Below are 22085 nucleotides of genomic sequence, written 5' to 3'. Positions count from 1 at the left end.
GGGGTGCAAACTAGGAATCAAAGGCAGGTCTCCTACAGGGCAGGCAAGCATTCACCCACTGAACCACCCATGCACCCCCAGTCTTTTTTTTCTTTGGGTGTATGGTCTGGGAATTGAAGCCAGTATTCCCACATGCAAGGCGCGCATTCTACTGTTGAACTACCCGTGCACCCTACACCCCTGCCTATTTTTAAAGTAGCCTATCGTGGCCTCAGAACCTAATAGAGCCACACCATTATCCCACACCCACCACTTCCAGCAGCAGCCTTGTTTTCTGCTTTTCCTTCCACTTCTCAAACTGTTTCTTCTCCTCTCATTCCCTCTCCTTCCACACAATTGCCTCTGGGGAGCTGTGCTTTGCTGGTGGTCCCTAGGACAGGGTGGTGGGCAGGATTAGGACGCTCAGGCCACGATCTAAGGCAGGCCTAGGCCCTTAGACTGGCCGGCCAGAAGACATGGGGACACTCAATACCCCTGCAGAGCCTCGGTGAGCATCCCTGGGATGTGGACAGTATCAGGCAGATAGTTCCTAAGGTTCTTTCCAGATCAATGACAAACAGAATCTGTTAGAATGATATGTCAGTGTTTGCCACTAGGTGGGTTCCTCAGAACCAAAAACAAAAGGTAATCCACTCCAACTACAAGATGCTCTCAGGGAATACCTACCTCACACCCAACTCCCCAGTGGAGCTGGGTACTCTCTGCTACAAATATGCTACAGAAAAGGAGGGTGAAACAGTCAAAAGGGGGTTCAAATAATTAAACTTAAAGCCACATCGCTGAGGATTCAGTGGGGAGAGGAAGAAGGGATAAGGAAAGCATTTTCTATGCAGAAGACCTTCAAGACTTTCTATGCAGAAGACTGTTCAACTGTCCATGGGACGGCCGGTAGCCTGGCCTATCACAGGGGAAGTATGGACAGGGGTGGGTGGGTGGATGCAGAGGGGGATGTGTTCATAAAGCACCAGTAAAAGGAAAGCAGCAGGCTCTGACCAACAGCTCAATTTCTTTGTTCCTAACTCTGATTGAACAATCTATTAGTCCTGCCTCTGCAAGTTTCTGACCAGCCATCACCACACACCCTTCACTGGGTGCCTCATGTCTAACTTATGAGTGACCTATTTCCTATATTACATGCTGCCCAGCCCACAATGTCTGAAGGGGGCTGCTCTCTCACTCTGCCACCCTGGCGACTTCCACTACAATTGGCTTCAAATGGCTTTTCCAAGAACTTGATCTTTATAATTCCTTGCATTCCTGACTATAAAGCCTGGGGATTCACTTCTCTAAATCAATTCCCCAAGTGTCCTTACTCAATGTTCACATGTTAGTTTTCCCACAGCATTCCCCTAATAATGTTTCTATCCAACTGATGAGACTGTTAAGAAATTTTCACACAGGTTTCTCAGGGCCAGAGTCAGTGCCTGTTGTTTGCTTATTTACTGTTTTCGGCAAAGAGTTTCTGGTCTCTGAGCTCCCATGTCCTCACTGCCCCATGCTGCATGGAGATGGCATATGGCACACCGTCCCCTACTCATGCTTACTCTTTCTACAGCAGAGTAGGTCTCAGGTTTCTGCACTCATTTGCTTTCCCTTACTTGAAAATTCTCCAAACACTGATATCCTATAACAGCCTCGGTGGCAGGAGCTCAGTGACAGATCCCATCTCTGTAGGGCAGTGGGACATCAAGCTGGCACTCATCTACTCCTGGTGCAATATCTACTAAGGCTCTTGTTGAATGCAGTCTGGAGCCCCACCCTGGCCCGTGGAAGTGGCATCCTGAGGGGAGGGGCAGTTATCCACATGCGGAACAAGCTCCCCAGGGAGGAGCTTGAAAACCAGTGGTTTGTGGACCATGCTGACCAACAGATCCTCTGCTCTACAGCCTCACCCCCAACTCTTAAGACATCACTGACTTCCAAAGTACCTAAGGGTTTATGTGGAACGCAGACCCAGCGTGTCAACATCTGTCACATCTCACTGAGGGCGTGGACTCACTAGCCAGCCTCCCCAGGGCCATCCACTAGCATCTCATGCCAGTCTCCCTGGCTTGGGGTCCTCATCCTGAGCCTCCCATACAGCCTTGCTGAGCTCTTCTAGCAGCCAAGCCTTCTAGCAGAGGGCTTGTCCACTTCTGCCTCCAGCTGAAGCCTGCCTTGCACAAGTGCACACTCCTCACAGGTGTGTATGCCATGTTCGCCACGAGATGCTAATACTGATCTATAAAAGTTAAACCATAAACTTAGACAACTGCAGCCGAAGAGATTACATTTGTCTTACCGGGATGAGATGCTTCATTGCCAACCCTGTGCCCTAGGAAAAAGGCTGCTCTCTCACCGTTAGGAATGCCTAAGCACTGTGCCCACCTTCTGACACCTGGGCCTCTAGAGCCCACTCCCGGCCAGCACCGAGCTGGGGGTCATCACGGGGGGTAGGGGCCTCCGGGTCCCAGTCCTTCTCTTCCTTTACAGAGAACAGAGACGTGTCCCGGCTCTGGGTGCCAGGAGGAGAAGGAAGCGGGGAACTACCTACTTCTTCTCCTTCCCCGTCCCCTTCCCCTCTCCGAGTCAAAGCCGAGCAAGGGCTGGCTGAGCTCAGCGGGCAGGGTCGGGCTTGCCGCCACCGCGGGTGACCGGCGCGGGCACGTGGACAGCGGCCGCGAGCTCGCCGCACGCACCTCGGAACCTCTCCAGGGCCACCTCGCGGGCCACCGGGTCGCCGCGCACCGCCCGCAGGTGGCCGAGCAGCTCACGCGTCTCCGAGCTCTCGCCGAACGAGTCGAAGGCGCCGCGGGCGGCGAGCGCCTCAGGGTCGGGGTCGGCGCCCTCCTCCGCCGCCATCGCCTCCTCCTCCCGGGCGCCCGCGGCCGGCTCGTCGCTCAGGGCCATGCCCGGCACCTGCGAAAGGACAGGGCGCGCAGGCTGAGGGCCGCGACCACGCCCGCAGGCCGCCGCGGCCCCGGCTCGCCCTCCCGCACCCCGGGCCCTAGCCCCCACCTCACGCGCTCACGATTCCGGATGCGCTCGGGCATAGAGGACGAAGGCTGAGGGACGAGGATGAGGATGAGGCTGAAGCTGAAGAGAAGCCCGAGGAAGCGGCAACCAGTGCCGGCCACACCCCACGACCGCCGGCCCCGCTACGGAGCGCGCCAGCGGCCAAAATGGCTCTCGCGGAGCGGCGAAACGAGCCCGGGGCGGAGGGAAACTGAGTATAATCGTGAGCAGGGGGCAAGAGCGTGGATAAACCCTGCTAGGGAGGGGCGGCCGGACTCAGAGAACAGTATATCGGGGTGGGGGTCCCCGGTCCCGGGCGGGGCCTGATTGGGGGTGGAACTCTGGGGGCGGAATCAAGGCTTGTCTCCCTGGAGGGACGCGGCTCCTGGAACAGGGCGAGGCAGAGCCGGGGGCGGGGCTGGGGGCGGGGTGGACCGGGGCGGGGCCGAGCTCCGGGGCGGGGCTAGGGGCAGGTAGAGCAGGGCCGAGCTCCAGGGAGGGCGGGGCGGGGGCGTGGCCGAGCTCCGGGGCGAGGCTAGGGGCGTGGCCGAGCTCCGGGGCGGGGCTGGGAACGGGGCGCTCCGGGGAGGGCGGGGCCGGGGCGGGGCTGGGGGCAGGTAGAGCAGGGCCGAGCTCCGGGGAGGGCGGGGCCGAGCCCCGGGGAGGGCGGGGCCGGGCTCCGGGGCGGGGCGGGGCCGGCGCTCTGGGGATGGGTGTGGGGCAACATCCTGCCGGCCTGCTAGTCCGCAGTACGCAGACGCCCCCGGCGCCAGGAAGTTCTGCCCGCTTGAAGGTGGGGGAAGGATAGACGCTATCTGCAAGTCCGAAAGCCGTGCCCGCCTACGGGTGCACGTGGGCCGGCCAGTGTGGGCGGACCGATCCAGGACAAAAGCCGGACACCCCCACGTCCCCGCCTTTGCGGGGGTCTCCACTGAGAGCCCAGTGTGCGCACGCCTACGCGCGCCCTTCCACCGCCGTCCCAGAAGTCGCGCGTGGGAGGAACTGCGGCAGGAGAACCCGCGGGCCGACGTCTGCTGCCACGCCTGAGGAAGGTCTCACCTCTGGACATGCCTTTTCTTGAAGGACAGATTAAAGGCCTGAGTGGTCAACAAAGAAAGATGAGCCCACCAGATAACAGAATATGCTGACCAAGCAAAATGAAGCAAGAGACCATTACTCAATTTTAATGAATCCTGTGATTTTTACTGAGATGTTTGTTTTTTCCTGCTGTCTTCTGGATTCTTTGCCATTTCTTTGTCTGTTTGGGTTATAAAAATCCAAACCACCCTTCCCACTTCCAACTGGTCTTGGAAACATTTTTTCCCACCTGTTCCCTGATGATGCATCTACAATAAACTCCCCTTCTCACCAAAACAGAGAGCCTTATTTCTTTGTTTGATGCGGGTTCAGGCGGACCGTGCTTTCTGATATGAACAGCCCCTTCCCTTTCCCCCCTTCTCCCCCTCTCCCAGCATCCCTTTACCTCCCCCTCCCCTCTTCCCTCTTCCCTTGATCTTTTCCCTCCCCCTGCCCCTTCCCTTCATCCCTGACCCTTTCCCCCTTCTCCCCTCCTGCAGCAGAGGTCCTGAAAGCCTGTGGGGAGCCTCCTCCATCTCAGGGACCGCTTCCTGAGAAAGCCCTCCAGCCAGCCCCTGGTCCCCCTGGGGCTTCCACATGGACGCTTCAACTGCAGGTCTCCGAGGCAACAAATCCCCACGTGGAATTCTGGATTGGAATTCCCCCATGAATTTGTCAAAAGTTGAGGTTTTCCCTGGGTACAATCGAGAAACCCAAGGAATCAGAATCTCTGGAAGTAGACCCAGGAATCTGCATTTTAAATAGTACCAACCTGTCTTTAGTGAAGTGGCTTGGGCCTCGTGTATCTGATTTGTTATTAGAACTTGCTGTTCTGACTCATCATAACATCAGAAAAAGCCCATCCTCATTTCAGTAGCAACTGTGGGCCCTGTGCTCACTTGCCACCCCCCAGCACCAGCTGTGGTACCCAGGGGCACAAATTCCACAGAGCAAGGCCCATGACACAATCCATCCTCCTCCCCCCCCCCCACATTCCCAGGCATCCTCCAATTTTATCGGGGACATGCCAGAAAAGGGTGTGTGGGGAAGGAGCTGGGCAGCAGTTGTTGCCCAAACACCTGGCCCCCATAGCAGCAGGGGCCCGGTGTAGGTGGACTCCGCACCCCGCTCAGAGCTAAGCAGTCCAGAAACCTTCCTCATGGTCCCAGTCCCAGGCTCTGCCTGGGGCGGAAACTGGAGTCCAGAGTACAGACCGCAGGGAAAGTGGCGCCAACTGCAGTCTAAGCAAACCCTGCGTCTGGGTAAATTTCTAACCAACTATCTAGGACTGTCAGGACCCCAAACCCCCCAGGCTGAGATGTCAGAAGTCTGCTGGGGACCCCTCCAGGTCCTGCCACTTGGCCCCCCTGCAGCAAGGGTGCTGGCGGGTGGTGGAAAGCAAAGGCACTGCTGGATACCCAGCGGGTGAGACCAGGGGCCGGCGGTTTCCCCTGCTTTATTAGATGCTGAGGTTGAGCCTAGCAGCGACACCCCGACCATCCGCAGCGCAAGGGGCTGGGGCACCTGCAGAGGCGGGCACGGGGCCCCCCACGCAGCTGCTACTTCAGAAGCCTCCGCATGGTACCCAGGCTCGGGCCCCGGTACTCCCGCCCAAAGTGGTTCCAGTGGTTTAGATAGTTGAAGAGCTGGTAGAGCAGCAGCCGCCTGTCGAACCCTGGCGCCTTAGGGATCTTCTTGTGGTAGGCGCTGAAGAACGACCTGGGAAATCCCCCAAACATCAAGGCGATGGCCAGTTCAAACTCCGAGTGGCCATAGAAGGAAGCTGGGTCATAAATGATGGGTCCTGCCTCATCCTCTGCCACGTTTCCTGACCAGAGGTCCCCGTGGAGTAGGGCCGGGACAATCTCCAGGCCACAGAACAGATCTGGGATCTTCACCTGGGAAAAGATTACCAAAAACGCTGTGCCCAGCACTGGGACCAGGGGAGCCACAGTGTCCCTACCCTATGCCTGGAGATAAGGCAGGGAGGACCGCCTGTCCCCACAGGGCCATCCTGGGACACTGTCCGCAGAGCCAGGGGGAAGGCATATCCAGCTAGAGAAATGCAACTGCTTGACTTATTCTTCACTCCAGTTTAGATCCAGATGTTTCACAATGCTATAAAGTTTCATGTGGGAAACTGATAAAATGGAAATGAATTCTGCTCAGTAGAAAAGAGAACCCTGATCTTCATGGTTTATTTCCCTATAGGACATGTACGAGTTTTGTACCTGACTCAGTGAGCGTTCTCCACTATTTTTTATTTTACTATACGTATATATCTACGCCTCTTTTGTATCCTGCTGGCTACTTCATTAAGGGGTTGAATAAAATTTCTTTGACACATGCCCACCATGGATTGAGATGCAAATTCTGTTTTCTAACATTTGAGAGTTATGTTTGAAACCAGACATGCTAGGGCATCTGCTGCCCGTACCTTCACTAAGATGTGTGACATTCAAAATTTGTCAGAAAAGGAGGGGCAGAGTCAAAAGGCACAAGCGTTACTAATAATGATAAAACAAATAATAAAGTCTACTGTTTACAAGCCAGGCACAGTTATCTTATTTCATCACCTCCATTTCTTAGGAGGAAAGGTTGAGGTTAAGTACCTGCTTACCTAGCCGGTGAGACATGCATTCAGGAGTCCAACACGTACTTGGGCCCCAGCTCACTCCCCGCCCCCAGTTCCCCCACCAGACCAAAGTCAGACATTTGGAACATGACCATGACTCGATCAGCTCCAATCTAGGGTTCAGGGTTCCCTGCTCAGGCTCATATCTACCAGAGGGCCCCACACAAATGTGATAAGCTCGTGAAAGAACACCCTCATTCCTTACAGAAGTCATCGTTGTACCCACCTGGAGCTGCGACCACAGTTCTCGTGCCTCTCTGTCCGCATAGTCCTTCTCAATGAGGTCCAGCTGTGCTTGGAGCCGGTGTTGGGTAAAGAAGGTTGGCCAGTCATCCTGCCATTCATTCACCTGGGCAACAAGGGAAAAGTGGCACAGCACTGTCACAGGAAAGCACTACATACAGAATCTTCTTAAACCCTACAATAACCACTATAAAAGAACACAGCAAATAAGTCAACAAAAGAAAGAAGACAGAATCATCAGTTAATCCAAAAGAAGGCAGATAAAGGGAAGAAAGAAACAAAGAACAGATGGGACAAATAAAAAATGAATGGCAAGATCATGCACTTCAACCAAACCTATTAATCGTCACATTGAATGTAAATGGTCTAAATACCTCCCAACTAAATGGCATAGGTTAGTTAAAATAAAGCAAGACCCAAGCTGAATACAATAAATTCCCTTTACATATACAAACAGAAACAGATTAAAAGTGAGAGCAAGGAGAGGGAGGCTTGTGGTAAGATGGTGGAGTACAAAGTGCCAGGGATGAGATGCTTGACTAGAGCAACTATGGAGCTGGCAGGAACTACCTCTTCTTTTAGATCTGTGGAGTCCAGCGGAATACTGTGCAGCAGCCAGGGAAGAGCTAGAGGAAGAGGCTGGTAAACTGCAGTAAATATCAGTGAATTTCACCCTCCATGCAGCAGCCACCAATGCCTAGCCCCCAACCACTTGGCAAACGGAGGTGGGGGACTTCAGACAGACTCCAGGCATAGCTTGCTGGTGCCAAGCCAAGTTACAGAGAACCAGTCTTCCAAAATCTGAGAGCACACGGTCTGATACGGAGGGGGCCATTGTTCCAACTCCCCTCAGACAGAGGCAGCAGAGGACTCTTAATGAGGCAGTACCTCTTTTTTTTTTTTCCTTTTCTCTTTCCATTCCCCATTTGTGGCAAAAATAATGTGGAAAAGTCACAAGTGGATAGATCCAGGCATAAACAACAGCAAAAATTAATGAAAAAAGCCCTACTAACCCCCAAGGAGTAGAAGACTAGATGTCCAGAGTTACAACAATATAATTCTCAGAATGTCCAGTTCTCAACAAAAAATTACAAAACACAAAGAAACAGAAAAAGTATGCCCATTCACAGGAAAAAAGAATTTGCCAGAAATCATTCCTGAGAAAGTCCACACATTGGAACTATTAGTCAAAGACTTTAAACCAAACATCTTAAATATGTTCAGTGAGTTAAGGAATTCATATACAAATAAATAAAGGAAATTAGGAAAATGTTTTCTGAACAAATTAAAGGGATGGAAATTACAAAAAGAACCAAGTAGAAATTCTGGAGCTGCAAAGCACAGTAACTGAAATGAAAAAGTCATTTAAGATGGATGAAACAGAAATTTTGAAACAGGAAAGGATTGGTAAACACGAATGCAAGACTACTGGAATGATCCAATGTGAAGAGAAGAAAGAAAAAAATAATGAAGAAAAATGAACAGAGTCTGAGGGATGTGTGCAAAACCACTAAGCACTCCAACATATATATCATTTAGACTCCCAAAAGGACAACAGAGAGAGAAAAGCACAGGAAAAGAATTTGAGTTTTTAAATGGCAAAAAGCTTCCCATATCTGATGATGAAAGATGTAAATATACACACCCAGGAATCTCAAAGAACTCCAAGCAGGATAGACTATAAGAGATCTACATCAAGACACATTAGAGGAAAATTTCAAAATGCAAAGGAGAGGATTTTCAAAGCAGCCAGACAGAAATAACTTGTCATACACAAGGGATCCCCAATAAGATCACAAGCAGACTGCTCATTGGAACCCTTGGAGGTCAGAAGACAGTGGGGTGGCATGTTTAAGGTTCCTAAAGAAAAAATACAGTCAACCAGAAAGTCCATATCCACCAAAATTATCCTCCAAGAATGAAGGCAAAATTAAGACAAAGATAACAAAAGGTGAAAGAGCTCATAACCAGAAGACCTGCCCTACAAGAAATGCTAAAAGGAGTCCTCAAGGCTGAAAGAAAGGGTCACTAGACAGTACTTAGAAGCCAAAAGACGAAATTGGTAAAGTTAACTACGTAAATAAGTATAAAATCCTATATTTCATACTTTTGGTTTATGACACTCCCCCCTCCAGATGACTTAACAGGCAAATGTGTAAAATAACATTTTAAATTTATGTTAATGGGCATATAATGTATCTATTCCGAGAAAATAACAATATAAGCAGTGAGAATGGAGCTATAAGATGAGAAAGTTTATATACTCCTGAAACTAGGTTAGTGCCACTCAAATTAAGTTACTAGTTTAAGATATTAATAGCAATTACAAAGGTAAGCACGAAGCAAATAATTTTAAAATATAGAGAAACGGAAAGAAGGACTTCAAAATGGTACACTACAAAAAAACAACTAAATACCAAAAGAAAAGCCAGTAATGGAATAACTAAGGAGCAAAAAACATACAAGACATAGAGAAAACAAATAGCTAGATGTCCGAAGTAAATTCTTTTTTCTCGGTTATTACTTTAAAGGTTAATGAATTAAACTCCCCTATTAAAAGGCAGAGATTGACAGGTTGGATGAAAAAGCATGATTCATTAATATGTCGTCTAAATGAGACTCACTTTTAGGTACAAAGACACAGTGAGGTCACAAGAGAATGGTGTTTGATTGCCTTACAAACAATAATCAAAAGAGAGCTGGAGGGCGGGCCACCATGGCTCAGCAGGCAGAGTTCTCACCTGCCATGCCAGAGACCCAGTTTGGATTCCCGGTGCCTGCCCATGCAAAAAAGAAGAAAGAGCTGGAACAGCTATGCTACTATTAGACAAAATAGATTTTAAATTAAAAAAGAGAACAATAAACAGAGATATTATACATTGATAAAAGATTCAATCCAGAAAGAATAAATAACGATTTTAAATATATGTGCACCTCACAATAGAGACTCAAAATATATGAAGCCAAGGGGCCAAGATGGCGGCTTGGCAATGTGCGCGTTTTAGTTCGCCCTCCAGAACAACTACTAAATAACCAGAAACAGTACAGAACAGCTCCCGGAGCCACGTCAGTGACCAAACACACAGCGTACCCCAGTCTGGACCAGCTGGAACAGCTGCAAGCCTCCCCAGAACCATGAGTTCCCCAAGCCGCGGCGGCCAGCGCCCGGCACCCCTCCCCCACAGGTGGCTTCCCAGAGGGAAAGGAAAGAGACTCTAAACCTGGTCAAGGGGGAGTTTGCTCATTAGGCTCACGGAAAAAGAGGAAAGGGAAGGAAACGGAGGTTTTAGTGGCTGTCTTTCTACGGAGGCTTAGCAGCCTCTGGATTGAGCAGCAGGACTGCTCGGGCTGCAACTGCCCCAGGCATAGGCAGAAACAGGCTGCTTTCAGGGCTGTCTCCCACCGGTGCCTTCCCCAGGGGAGGGGTGAAGCCCAACTCAGGTGGAATCCCTCCCTCAAGGAATTCAGACCCCAGGGCGTGGCAATTTGAAGTCATTAAAACCAGCCTACAACCTCTCCTCTATCTCCACCACGCCCCCAGCAGGGAGAGTCTTCCAAAGTTAAAAGTGCTGCAACATCTTTCAGTGGTGCAACCTGCAGGCAGACTCACCACATACTGGGCAGGATAAGAAAAACAGAGTCCAGAGACTTCACAGGAAAGTCTTTTAACCAGCTGGGTCTCATCCTCAGGGAAAAATGACACAGGTGACTCCTTGCCCCTGATAGGAGGTCAGTTTAGTCTGGGAAAACCCGGCTGGAGTCTATAATACCTACATAGACCCTCCTAAGAATGGGGAGGGAAAAGGCACCATACCAGCAGGGCAAGAAACAAGAAAACAAGAACTGAAAATTTATCCTCTGTTAAACAAAACTTAAGCTAGAAGTCCAGAAAAAGCTGAACTGAAGGCCAAAGAACAGATAAACAACAAATTCATCTAGCAAGAAAACCCTAGGTAAGAGAAGTGAAAGCAATCTCTAGAATAAACTAATTAAGGTAATTAAATGTCTAGACGCCAGCAAAAAATAACAAATCGCACCAGGAAAATTGAAAATATGGCCCAGTCAAAGGAACAAATGAATAGTTCAAATGAGATACAAGAGCTGAAACAACTAATTCAGAATGTACGAACAGACATGGAAAACCTCATCAAAAACCAAATCAATGAATTGAGGAAGGATATGAAGAAGGCAAGGAATGAACAAAAAGAAGAAATGGAAAGCCTGAAAAAACAAATCATGGAACTTATGGGGATGAAAGGTACAGTAGAAGAGACGAAAAAAACAATGGAAACCTACAATGGTAAATTTCAAGAGACAGACGTTAGGATTAGTGAACTGGAGGACGGAACATCTGAAATCCAACAAGATACAGAAACTATAGGGGAAAAAATGGAAAAATATGAGCAGGGACACAGGGAACTGAATGATAATATGAAGCGCACAAATATATGGGTTGTGGGTGTCCTGGAAGGAGAAGAGAAGGGAAAAGGAGGAGAAAAACTAATGGAAGAAATTATCACTGATAATTTCCCCACTCTTATGAATGACCTAAAATTACAGATCCAAGAAGTGCAGCGTACCCCAAAGAGAATAGATCAAAATAGACATTTCCAAGACACTTACTAGTCAGAATGTCAGAGGTCAAAGAGAAAGAGAGGATCTTGAAAGCAGCAAGAGAAAAGCAATCCATCACATACAAGGGAAACCCAATAAGACTATGTGTAGATTTCTCAGCAGAAAGCATGGGGCGAGACGACAGTGGGATGATATATTTAAATTACTAAAAGAGAAAAATTGCCAACCAAGAATTCTATACCCCGCAAAATTGTCCTTCAAAAATGAAGGAAGAAATTAAAACATTTTCAGACAAAAAAAGCACTGAGAGAATTTCTGACCAAGAGACCAGCTCTGCAAGAAATACTAAAGGGAGAACTAGAGACAGATATGAAAACACAAAAGGAAGAGGTGTGGAGAAGAGTGTAGAAAGAAGGAAAATTAGATATGACATATAAAATACAAAAGGCAAAATGGTAGAGGAAAGTACTACCCAAACAGTAATAATAATAAGTGTTAATGGATTGAACTCCCCAATCAAAAGACATAGACTGGCAGAATGGATTAAAAAAACAGGATCCTTCTATATGCTATCCACAGGAAACACATCTTAGACCCAGAGATAAACATAGGCTGAAAGTGAAAGGTTGGGAAAAGATATTTCATGCAAATAACAACCAGAAAAGAGCAGGAGTAGCTATACTAATATCCAACAAATTAGACTTCAAATGTAAAACAGTTAAAAGAGACAAAGAAGGATCCTATGTACTAATAAAAGGAACAATTCAACATGAAGACATAACAATCATAAATATTTATGCACCGAACCAGAATGCCCCAAAATACATGAGGCAAACACTGCAAACACTGAAAAGGGAAATAGACACATCTACCATAATAGTTGGAGACTTCAATTCCCCACTCTCATCAATGGACAGAACATCTAGATAGAGGATCAATAAAGAAACAGAGAATTTGAATATTACAATAAATGAGCTTAACTTAACAGACATTTGTAGCACATTACACCCCATAACAGCAGGATACACATTTTTCTCAAGTGCTCATGGATCATTCTCAATGCTGGGTCACAAAGCAAGTCTCAACAAATTTAAAAAGACTGAAATCATACAAAACACTTTCTCAGATCATAAGGGAATAAAGTTGGAAATCAATAATAGGCAAAGTGCCAGAAAATTCACAAATATGTGGAGGCTCAACAACACACTCTTAAACAACCAGTGGGTCAAGGACGAAATTACAAGAGAAATCAGTAAATATCTCGAGGCAAATAAAAATGAAAACACAACATATCAAAACTTATGGGATGCAGCAAAGGCAGTGCTAAGAGGGAAGTTTATTGCCCTAAATGCCTATATCAAAAAAAGAAGAAAGGGCAAAAATACAGGAATTAACTGTCCACTTGAAAAAACTGGAAAAAGAACATCATACTAACCCCAAAGCAAGCAAAAGGAAAGAAATAAAGATTAGAGCAGAAATAAATGAAATTGAGAACATGAAAACAATTGAGAAAATCAATAAAACCAGAAGTTGGTTCTATGAGAAAATCAGTAAGATTGATGGGCCTTTAGCAAGACTGACAAAAAGAAGAAGAGAGAGGATTCAAATAAATAAGATCAGAAATGGAAGAGGAGACATAACCACTGACCCCACAGAAATAAAGGAGGTAATAACAGGATACTATGAACAACTTTATGCCAATAAATACAACAATGTAGATGAAATGGACAACTTCCTAAAAAGGCATGAACAACCAACTTTGACTCAAGATGAAATAGATGACCTCAACAAACCAATCACAAGTAAAGAAATTGAATCAGTCATTAAAAAGCTTCCCAAAAAGAAAAGTCCAAGACCAGACGGCTTCACATGTCAATTCTACCAAACGTTCCAGAAAAAAATTAGTACCAATCCTGCTCAAACTCTTCAAAAAAATTGAAGTGGCGGGAAAGCTACCTAATTCATTCTATGAAGCTAGCATCACCCTCATACCAAAACCAGGCAAAGACATTACAAAACAAGAAAACTACACACCAATCTCTCTGATGAATATAGATGCAAAAATCCTCAACAAAATTCTAGCAAATCGAATCCAGCAACACATTAAAAGAATTATACATCATGACCAAGTAGGATTCATCCCAGGTATGCAAGGATGGTTCAACATAAGAAAATCAATTAATGTAATACACCATATCAACAAATCAAAGCAGAAAAACCACATGATCATCTCAATTGACGCAGAGAAGGCATTTGACAAGATTCAACATCATTTCCTGTTGAAAACACTTCAAAGGATAGGAATACAAGAGAACTTCCTTAAAATGATAAAAGGAATATATGAAAAACCCACAACTAATATCGTCCTCAAAGGGGAAAAACTGAAAACTTTCCCCCTAAGATCAGGAACAAGACAAGGATGTCCACTATCACCTCTGGTATTCAACATTGTGTTGGAAGTTCTAGCCAGAGCAGTTAGACAAGAAAAAGAAATACAAGGCATCAAAATTGGAAAGGAAGAAGTAAAACTCTCACTGTATGCAGATGATATGATACTGTATGTCAAAAACCCTGAAAAATCCACAGCAAAACTACTAGAGCTAATAAATGAGTACAGCAAAGTGGCAGGTCGCATGATCAACATTCAAAACTCTGTAGTGTTTCTATACACTAGCAACGAACAAGCTGAGGGGGAAATCAAGAAATGAATTCCGGGACTTCCTGGAAGATGGCGGCTTAGTAAGACGCGCGGATCTTAGTTTCTCCTCCAGGACACCAGTAGGGGAGTAGAAACGATACAGAAAGCGCCCAAAGCCACAACAGAGATAAAAAAAGACAGCGTACCCCATCCTGGAACGGCTGGCTGGCTGAGAGAAGCAGCTCGGGTGAGATCGCCGAGGCGCGTGGGCCTTACCGGGCGGGGTGGCAAGCGGCCGGAGTTACTCCCTTCCCCCTTCCCGGGCCGGCTGGGAGAATTGGAGAGGCGGTCCCCTGAAACAAAGACGGCTGGCGCCCACACCACACGCAGCCCCCGGACCAACTGAGAGAATTGGATCGGAAACCCCCAGGCCGCGGAGAACGGTGACGGGTGGGGGAGGCCCCTTCCAAACCCGTGACTCCCGGGGAACGTGCACTCTCTCGGGCGGGCCGCTGCCGCTGGCGCCCTCCCGCCACGCTTGTTGCCCAGGGCCGACTAGGAAATTCAGACGGGCTCTTTCCCTGGCTGCGGCGACCAGCAACCCTCCCTGCGTTCGGACCCCGGGCCGGCTCAAGCCGTTTCGGCTAGCGAACCCCCAGGACGGCGAGAGTTTTCCAAAGTTTAAGGTCCCACAGCACCTTTTACTGGTGGGACCCGCAGACAAACAGGTGCCACGAGCGCCACCTACTGGGCAGGATAAGAAAAACAGAACCCAGAGATTTCACAGAAAAATATTACAACCTTGCTGGGTCCAACACCAAGAGAAATCTGAATAAATGCCCAGACGCCAGCAGCAGAAGATAACTGTCCACGCTCAAAAGATTGAGAATATGGCTCAGTCAAAGGAACAAACCAATAGCTCAAATGAGACACAAGAGCTGAGACAACTAATGCTGAATATACGAACAGAAATGGAAAACCTCTTCAAAAATGAAATCGATAAATTGAGGGAGGACATGAAGAGGACATGGGCTGAACATAAAGAAGAAATAGAAAAACTGAAAAAACAAATCGCAGAACTTATGGAAGTGAAGGATAAAGTAGCAAACATAGAAAAAATAATGGATAGCTACAATGATAGATTTAAAGAGACAGAAGATAGAATTAGTGATTTGGAGGATGGAACATCTGAATTCCAAAAAGAAACAGAAACTATAGGGAAAAGAATGGAAAAATTTGAACAGGGTATCAGGGAACTCAAGGACAATATGAACCGCACAAATATACGTGTTGTGGGTGTCCCAGAAGGAGAAGAGAAGGGAAAAGGAGGAGAAAAACTAATGGAAGAAATTATCACTGAAAATTTCCCAACTCTTATGAAAGACCTAAAATTACAGATCCAAGAAGTGCAGCGCACCCCAAAGAGATTAGACCCAAATAGGCGTTCTCCAAGACACTTACTAGTTAGAATGTCAGAGGTCAAAGAGAAAGAGAAGATCTTGAAAGCAGCAAGAGAAAAACAATCCATTACATACAAGGGAAACCCAATAAGATTTTGTGTAGATATCTCAGCAGAAACCATGGAAGCTAGAAGACAGTGGGATGATATATTTAAAATACTAAAACAGAAAAACTGCCAACCAAGACTCCTATATCCAGCAAAATTATCCTTCAAAAATGAGGGAGAAATTAAAACATTCTCAGACAAAAAGTCACTGAAAGAATTTGTGACCAAGAGACCAGCTCTGCAAGAAATACTAAAGGGAGCACTAGAGTCAGATACAAAAAGACAGAAGAGAGAGATATGGAAAAGAGTGTAGAAAGAAGGAAAATCAGATATGATATATATAATACAAAAGGCAAAATGTTAGAGGAAAATATTATCCAAACAGTAATAACACTAAATGTCAATGGACTGAATTCCCCAATCAAAAGACATAGATTGGCAGAATGGATTAAAAAACAGGATCCTTCGATATGCTGTCTACAGGAAACACATCTTAGACCCAAAGATAAACATAGGTTGAAAGTGAAAGGTTGGGAAAAGATATTTCATGCAAATAACAACCAGAAAAGAGCAGGAGTGGCTATACTAATATCCAACAAATTAGACTTCAAATGTAAAACAGTTAAAAGAGACAAAGAAGGACACTATATACTAATAAAAGGAACAATTAAACAAGAAGACATAACAATCATAAATATTTACGCACCGAATCAGAATGCCCCAAAATACGTGAGGAATATACTGCAAACATTGAAAAGGGAAATAGACTCATATACCATGATAGTTGGAGACTTCAACTCACCACTCTCATCAAGGGACAGAACATCTAGACAGAGGATCAACAAAGAAATAGAGAATCTGAATATTACTATAAATGAACTAGACTTAATAGACATTTATAGGACATTACATCCCACAACAGCAGTATACACCTTTTTCTCAAGTGCTCATGGATCATTCTCAAAGATAGACCATATGCTGGGTCACAAAGCAAGTCTTAACAAATTTAAAAAGATTGAAATCTTACACAACACTTTCTCGGACCATAAAGGAATGATGTTGGAAATCAATAATAGGCAGAGTGCCAGAAAATTCACAAATACGTGGAGGCTCAACAACACACTCCTAAACAACGACTGGGTCAAAGAAGAAATTGCAAGGGAAATTAGCAAATACCTCGAGGCGAATGAAAATGAAAACACAACATATCAAAACTTATGGGACGCAGCAAAGGCAGTGCTAAGAGGGAAATTTATTGCTCTAAATGCCTATATCAGAAAAGAAGAAAAGGCAAAAATTCAGGAATTAACTATCCATTTGGAAGAACTGGAGAAAGAACAGCAAGCTAACCCCAAAGCAAGCAAAAGGAAAGAAATAACAAAGATTAGAGCACAAATAAATGAAATTGAAAACATGAAAACAATAGAGAATATCAATAAGGCCAGAAGTTGGTTCTATGAGAAAATCAATAAGATTGATGGGCCCTTAGCAAGATTGACAAAAAGAAGAAGAGAGAGGATGCAAATAAATAAGATCAGAAATGGAAGAGGAGACATAACTACTGACCTCACAGAAATAAAGGAGGTAATAACAGGATACTATGAACAACTTTACGCTAATAAATACAACAATTTAGAGGAAATGGACGGGTTCCTGGAAAGACATGAACAACCAACTTTGACTCAAGAAGACATAGATGACCTCAACAAACCAATCACAAGTAAAGAAATTGAATTAGTCATTCAAAAGCTTCCTAAAAAGAAAAGTCCAGGACCAGATGGCTTCACATGTGAATTCTACCAAACGTTCCAGAAAGAATTAGTACCAATTCTCTTCAAACTCTTCAAAAAAATCGAAGTGGAGGGAAAACTACCTAATTCATTCTATGAAGCCAACATCACCCTCATACCAAAACCAGGCAAAGATATTACAAAAAAAGAAAACTACAGACCAATCTCTCTAATGAATACAGATGCAAAAATCCTCAATAAAATTCTAGCAAATCGTATCCAACAGCACATTAAAAGAATTATACATCATGACCAAGTAGGATTCATCCCAGGTATGCAAGGCTGGTTCAACATAAGAAAATCAATTAATGTAATACACCATATCAACAAATCAAAGCAGAAAAATCACATGATCATCTCAATTGATGCAGAGAAGGCATTCGACAAGATTCAACATCCTTTCCTGTTGAAAACACTTCAAAAGATAGGAATACAAGGGAACTTCCTTAAAATGATAGAGGGAATATATGAAAAACCCACAGCTAATATCATCCTCAATGGGGAAAAATTGAAAACTTTCCCCCTAAGATCAGGAACAAGACAAGGATGTCCACTATCACCACTATTATTCAACATTGTGCTGGAGGTTCTAGCCAGAGCAATTAGACAAGAAAAAGAAATACAAGGCATCAAAATTGGAAAGGAAGAAGTAAAACTATCACTGTTTGCAGACGATATGATACTATACGTCGAAAACCCGGAAAAATCCACAACAAAACTACTAGAGCTAATAAATGAGTACAGCAAAGTAGCAGGTTACAAGATCAACATTCAAAAATCTGTAGCATTTCTATACACTAGTAATGAACAAGCTGAGGGGGAAATCAAGAAACGAATCCCATTTACAATTGCAACTAAAAGAATAAAATACCTAGGAATAAATTTAACTAAAGAGACAAAAAACCTATATAAAGAAAACTACAAAAAACTGCTAAAAGAAATCACAGAAGACCTAAATAGATGGAAGGGCATACCGTGTTCATGGATTGGAAGACTAAATATAGTTAAGATGTCAATCCTACCTAAATTGATTTACAGATTCAATGCAATACCAATCAAAATCCCAACAACTTATTTTTCAGAAATAGAAAAACCAATAAGCAAATTTATCTGGAAGGGCAGGGTGCCCCGAATTGCTAAAAACATCTTGAGGAAAAAAAACGAAGCTGGAGGTCTCGCGCTGCCTGACTTTAAGGCATATTATGAAGCCACAGTGGTCAAAACAGCATGGTATTGGCATAAAGATAGATATATCGACCAATGGAATCGAATAGAGTGCTCAGATATAGACCCTCTCATCTATGGACATTTGATCTTTGATAAGGCAGTCAAGCCAACTCACCTGGGACAGAACAGTCTCTTCAATAAATGGTGCCTAGAGAACTGGATATCCATATGCAAAAGAATGAAAGAAGACCCATCTCTCACACCCTATACAAAAGTTAACTCAAAATGGATCAAAGATCTAAACATTAGGTCTAAGACCATAAAACAGTTAGAGGAAAATGTTGGGAGATATCTTATGGATCTTACAACTGGAGGCGGTTTTATGGACCTTAAACCTAAAGCAAGAGCACTGAAGAAGGAAATAAATAAATGGGAACTCCTCAAAATTAAACACTTTTGTGCATCAAAGAACTTCATCAAGAAAGTAGAAAGACAGCCTTCACAATGGGAGACAATATTTGGAAATGATATATCAGATAAAGGTCTAGTATCCAGAATTTATAAAGAGATTGTTCATCTCAACAACAAAAAGACAGCCAACCCAATTACAAAATGGGAAAAAGACTTGAACAGACACCTCTCAGAAGAGGAAATACGGATGGCCAAGAGGCACATGAAGAGATGCTCAATGTCCCTGGCCATTAGAGAAATGCAAATCAAAACCACAATGAGATATCATCTCACACCCACCAGAATGGCCATTATCAACAAAATAGAAAATGACAAGTGCTGGAGAGGATGCGGAGAAAGAGGCACACTTATCCACTGTTGGTGGGAATGTCAAATGGTGCAACCACTGTGGAAGGCAGTTTGGCGGTTCCCCAAAAAGCTGAATATAGAACTGCCATACGACCCAGCAATACCATTGCTAGGTATCTACTCAAAGGACTTAAGGGCAAAGACACAAACGGACATTTGCACACCAATGTTTATAGCAGCATTATTTACAATTGCAAAGAGATGGAAACAGCCAAAATCTCCATCAACAGAAGAGTGGCTAAACAAACTGTGGTATATACATACGATGGAATATTATGCAGCCTTAAGACAAGATAAACTTATGAACCATGTAATAACATGGATGGACCTAGAGAATATTATGCTGAGTGAATCCAGCCAAAAACTAAAGGACAAATACTGTATGGTCCCACTGATGTGAACGGACATTTGAGAATAAACTTGAAATATGTCATTGGTAACAGAGTTCAGCAGGAGTTAGAAACAGGGTAAGACAATGGGTAATTGAAGCTGAAGGGATACAGACTGTGCAACAGGACTAGATACAAAAACTCAAAAATGGACAGCACAATAATACCTAATTGTAAAGTAATCATGTTAAAACACTGAATGAAGCTGCATCTGAGCTATAGGTTTTTGTTTTGTTTTGTGTTGTTTTGTTTTGATTTTACTATTATTACTTTTATTTTTTTCTCTATATTAACATTCTATATCTTTTTCGGTTATGTTGCTAGTTCTTCTAAACCAATGCAAATGTACTAAGAAATGATGATCATGCATCTATGTGATGATGTTAAGAATTAATGATTGCATGTGTAGAATGGTATGATCTCTAAATGTTGGGTTAATTTCTTTTTTTCCGTTAATTAAAAAAAAAAAAAAAAAAGAGAAGGGATAATTGGAGATGAAGGGATACAGACTGTACAACGGGACTGGATATAAAAACTCAGAAATGGACAGCACAATACTACCCAATTTTAATGCAATTATGTTAAAACACTGAATGAAGCTGCATGTGAGGTATAGGTTTTTTGTTTTTGTTTTTTTTGTTTTTTTTCTTTATATTATTGTTTTAATTCTCATTCTGTTGTCTTTTTATTTCTTTTCCTAAATCGATGCAAATGTACTAAGAAATGATGAATATGCAACTATGTGATGTTATTAAGAATTACTGATTGTACATGTAGATTGGAATGATTTCTAATTGTTTTGTTAATTCTTTTTTTAATTAATAAAAAAAAAAAAAAGAAATGAATTCCATTTACAATTGCAACTAAAAGAATAAAATACTTAGGAATAAATTTAACTAAAGAGACAAAAGACCTATACAAAGAAAACTACAAGAAATTGTTAAAAGAAATCACAGAAGACCTAAATAGATGGAAGGGCATACCATGTTCACAGATTAGAAGACTAAATATAGTTAAGATGTCAATTCTACCTAAATTGATTTACAGATTCAACGCAATACTAATCAAAATCCCAACAACTTACTTTTCAGAAATAGAAAAACCAATAAGCAAATTAATCTGGAAGGGCAGGGTGCCCCAAATTGCTAAAAGTATATTGAGGGAAAAAAACAAAGCTGGAGGTCTCACGCTGCCTGACTTTAAGGCATATTATGAAGCCACAGTGGTCAAAACAGCATGATACCGGCATAAAGATAGATATATTGACCAACGGAATCGAATAGAGTGTTCAGATATAGACCCTCTCATCTATGGACAGTTGATCTTTGATAAGGCAGTCAAGCCAACTCACCTGGGACAGAACAATCTCTTCAATAAATGGTGCCTAGAGAACTGGAAATCCATATCCAAAAGAATGAAAAAAAAAGAATGAAAGAGGACCCGTATCTCACACCCTATACAAAAGTTAACTCAAAATGGATCAAAGATCTAAACACCAGGTCTAAGACCATAAAACAGTTAGAGGAAAATGTAGGGAAATATCTTATAAATCTTATAATTGGAGGCGGTTTTATAGATCTTACACCTAAAGCAAGAGCACTGAAGAAAGAAAGAAAGAAATGGGAACTCCTCAAAATTAAACACTTTTGTGCATCAAAGAACTTCATCAAGAAAGTAAAAAGAATTAGTATTATTATTTTAATTCTCTTCTCTGTATTAACATTCTATATCTTTTTCTGCTGTTTTGCTAGTTCTTTTCCTAAATCGATGCAAATGTACTAAGAAATGATGATCATACATCTATGTGATGATACTAAGAATTACTGCGTGCATGTGTAGAATGGAATGATTTCTAAATGTTGTGTTAATTTCTTTTCTTTTTTTTGATTAATAAAAAAAATTTTAAAAAAATAGTATATATAAACACTGCTGATTTTTGGGTATTGATCTTGTACCCTGCCACTTTGCTGCATTCATGTATTAGCCCTAGTAGCTTTGTTGTAGATTTTTCAGGATTTGACATAGTGTCATGTCATCTGCAAATAGTGAGAGTTTTACTTTTTCCTTTCCAATTTGGATGCCTTCTATTTCTTTTTCTTGTCTAATTGCTCTGGCTAGAACTTCCAGCACAATGTTGAATAACAGTGGTGACAGTGGGCATCTTTGTCTTGGTCCTGGTCTTAGAGGGAAAGCTTTCAGTCTCTCTCCGTTGAGTATGATGTTAGCTGTGGATTTTTTCATATATTCCCTT

At 43.8% G+C, this 22085-nt stretch overlaps 2 protein-coding genes across 4 annotated transcripts in view; both read right to left on the bottom strand.

Moving 5' to 3' along the window:
• TBCD (tubulin folding cofactor D) overlaps positions 1-3345 on the bottom strand; it is a 251762-nt gene extending 248417 nt beyond the window's left edge. The window contains exons 1-2 of one of the 3 annotated variants that reach the window (XM_077166310.1): positions 2998-3345; positions 2679-2898 (exon numbers count right to left, since the gene is read on the bottom strand). In XM_077166310.1, the coding sequence (XP_077022425.1) occupies positions 2679-2889 (211 nt within the window). In that variant the 5' untranslated portion in view covers positions 2890-2898; positions 2998-3345. The remainder of the gene's footprint in view (positions 1-2678; positions 2899-2997) is intronic. The other 2 variants (XM_077166311.1, XM_077166312.1) reach the window with 2 other exon arrangements.
• Positions 3346-5493: 2148 nt separating this feature from the next.
• FN3K (fructosamine 3 kinase) overlaps positions 5494-22085 on the bottom strand; it is a 38756-nt gene continuing 22164 nt past the window's right edge. The window contains exons 5-6 of the mRNA XM_077166309.1: positions 6933-7055; positions 5494-5969 (exon numbers count right to left, since the gene is read on the bottom strand). Coding sequence (XP_077022424.1) covers positions 5631-5969; positions 6933-7055 — 462 coding nt within the window. The 3' untranslated portion in view covers positions 5494-5630. The remainder of the gene's footprint in view (positions 5970-6932; positions 7056-22085) is intronic.

This window comes from Tamandua tetradactyla, chromosome 6 (genome assembly GCF_023851605.1).
Source record: "Tamandua tetradactyla isolate mTamTet1 chromosome 6, mTamTet1.pri, whole genome shotgun sequence".
Classification (NCBI taxonomy): domain Eukaryota; kingdom Metazoa; phylum Chordata; class Mammalia; order Pilosa; family Myrmecophagidae; genus Tamandua; species Tamandua tetradactyla.
The sequence above is the reverse complement of the archived record's forward strand: the minus strand, read 5'-3'. Positions and strand labels throughout refer to the sequence as shown.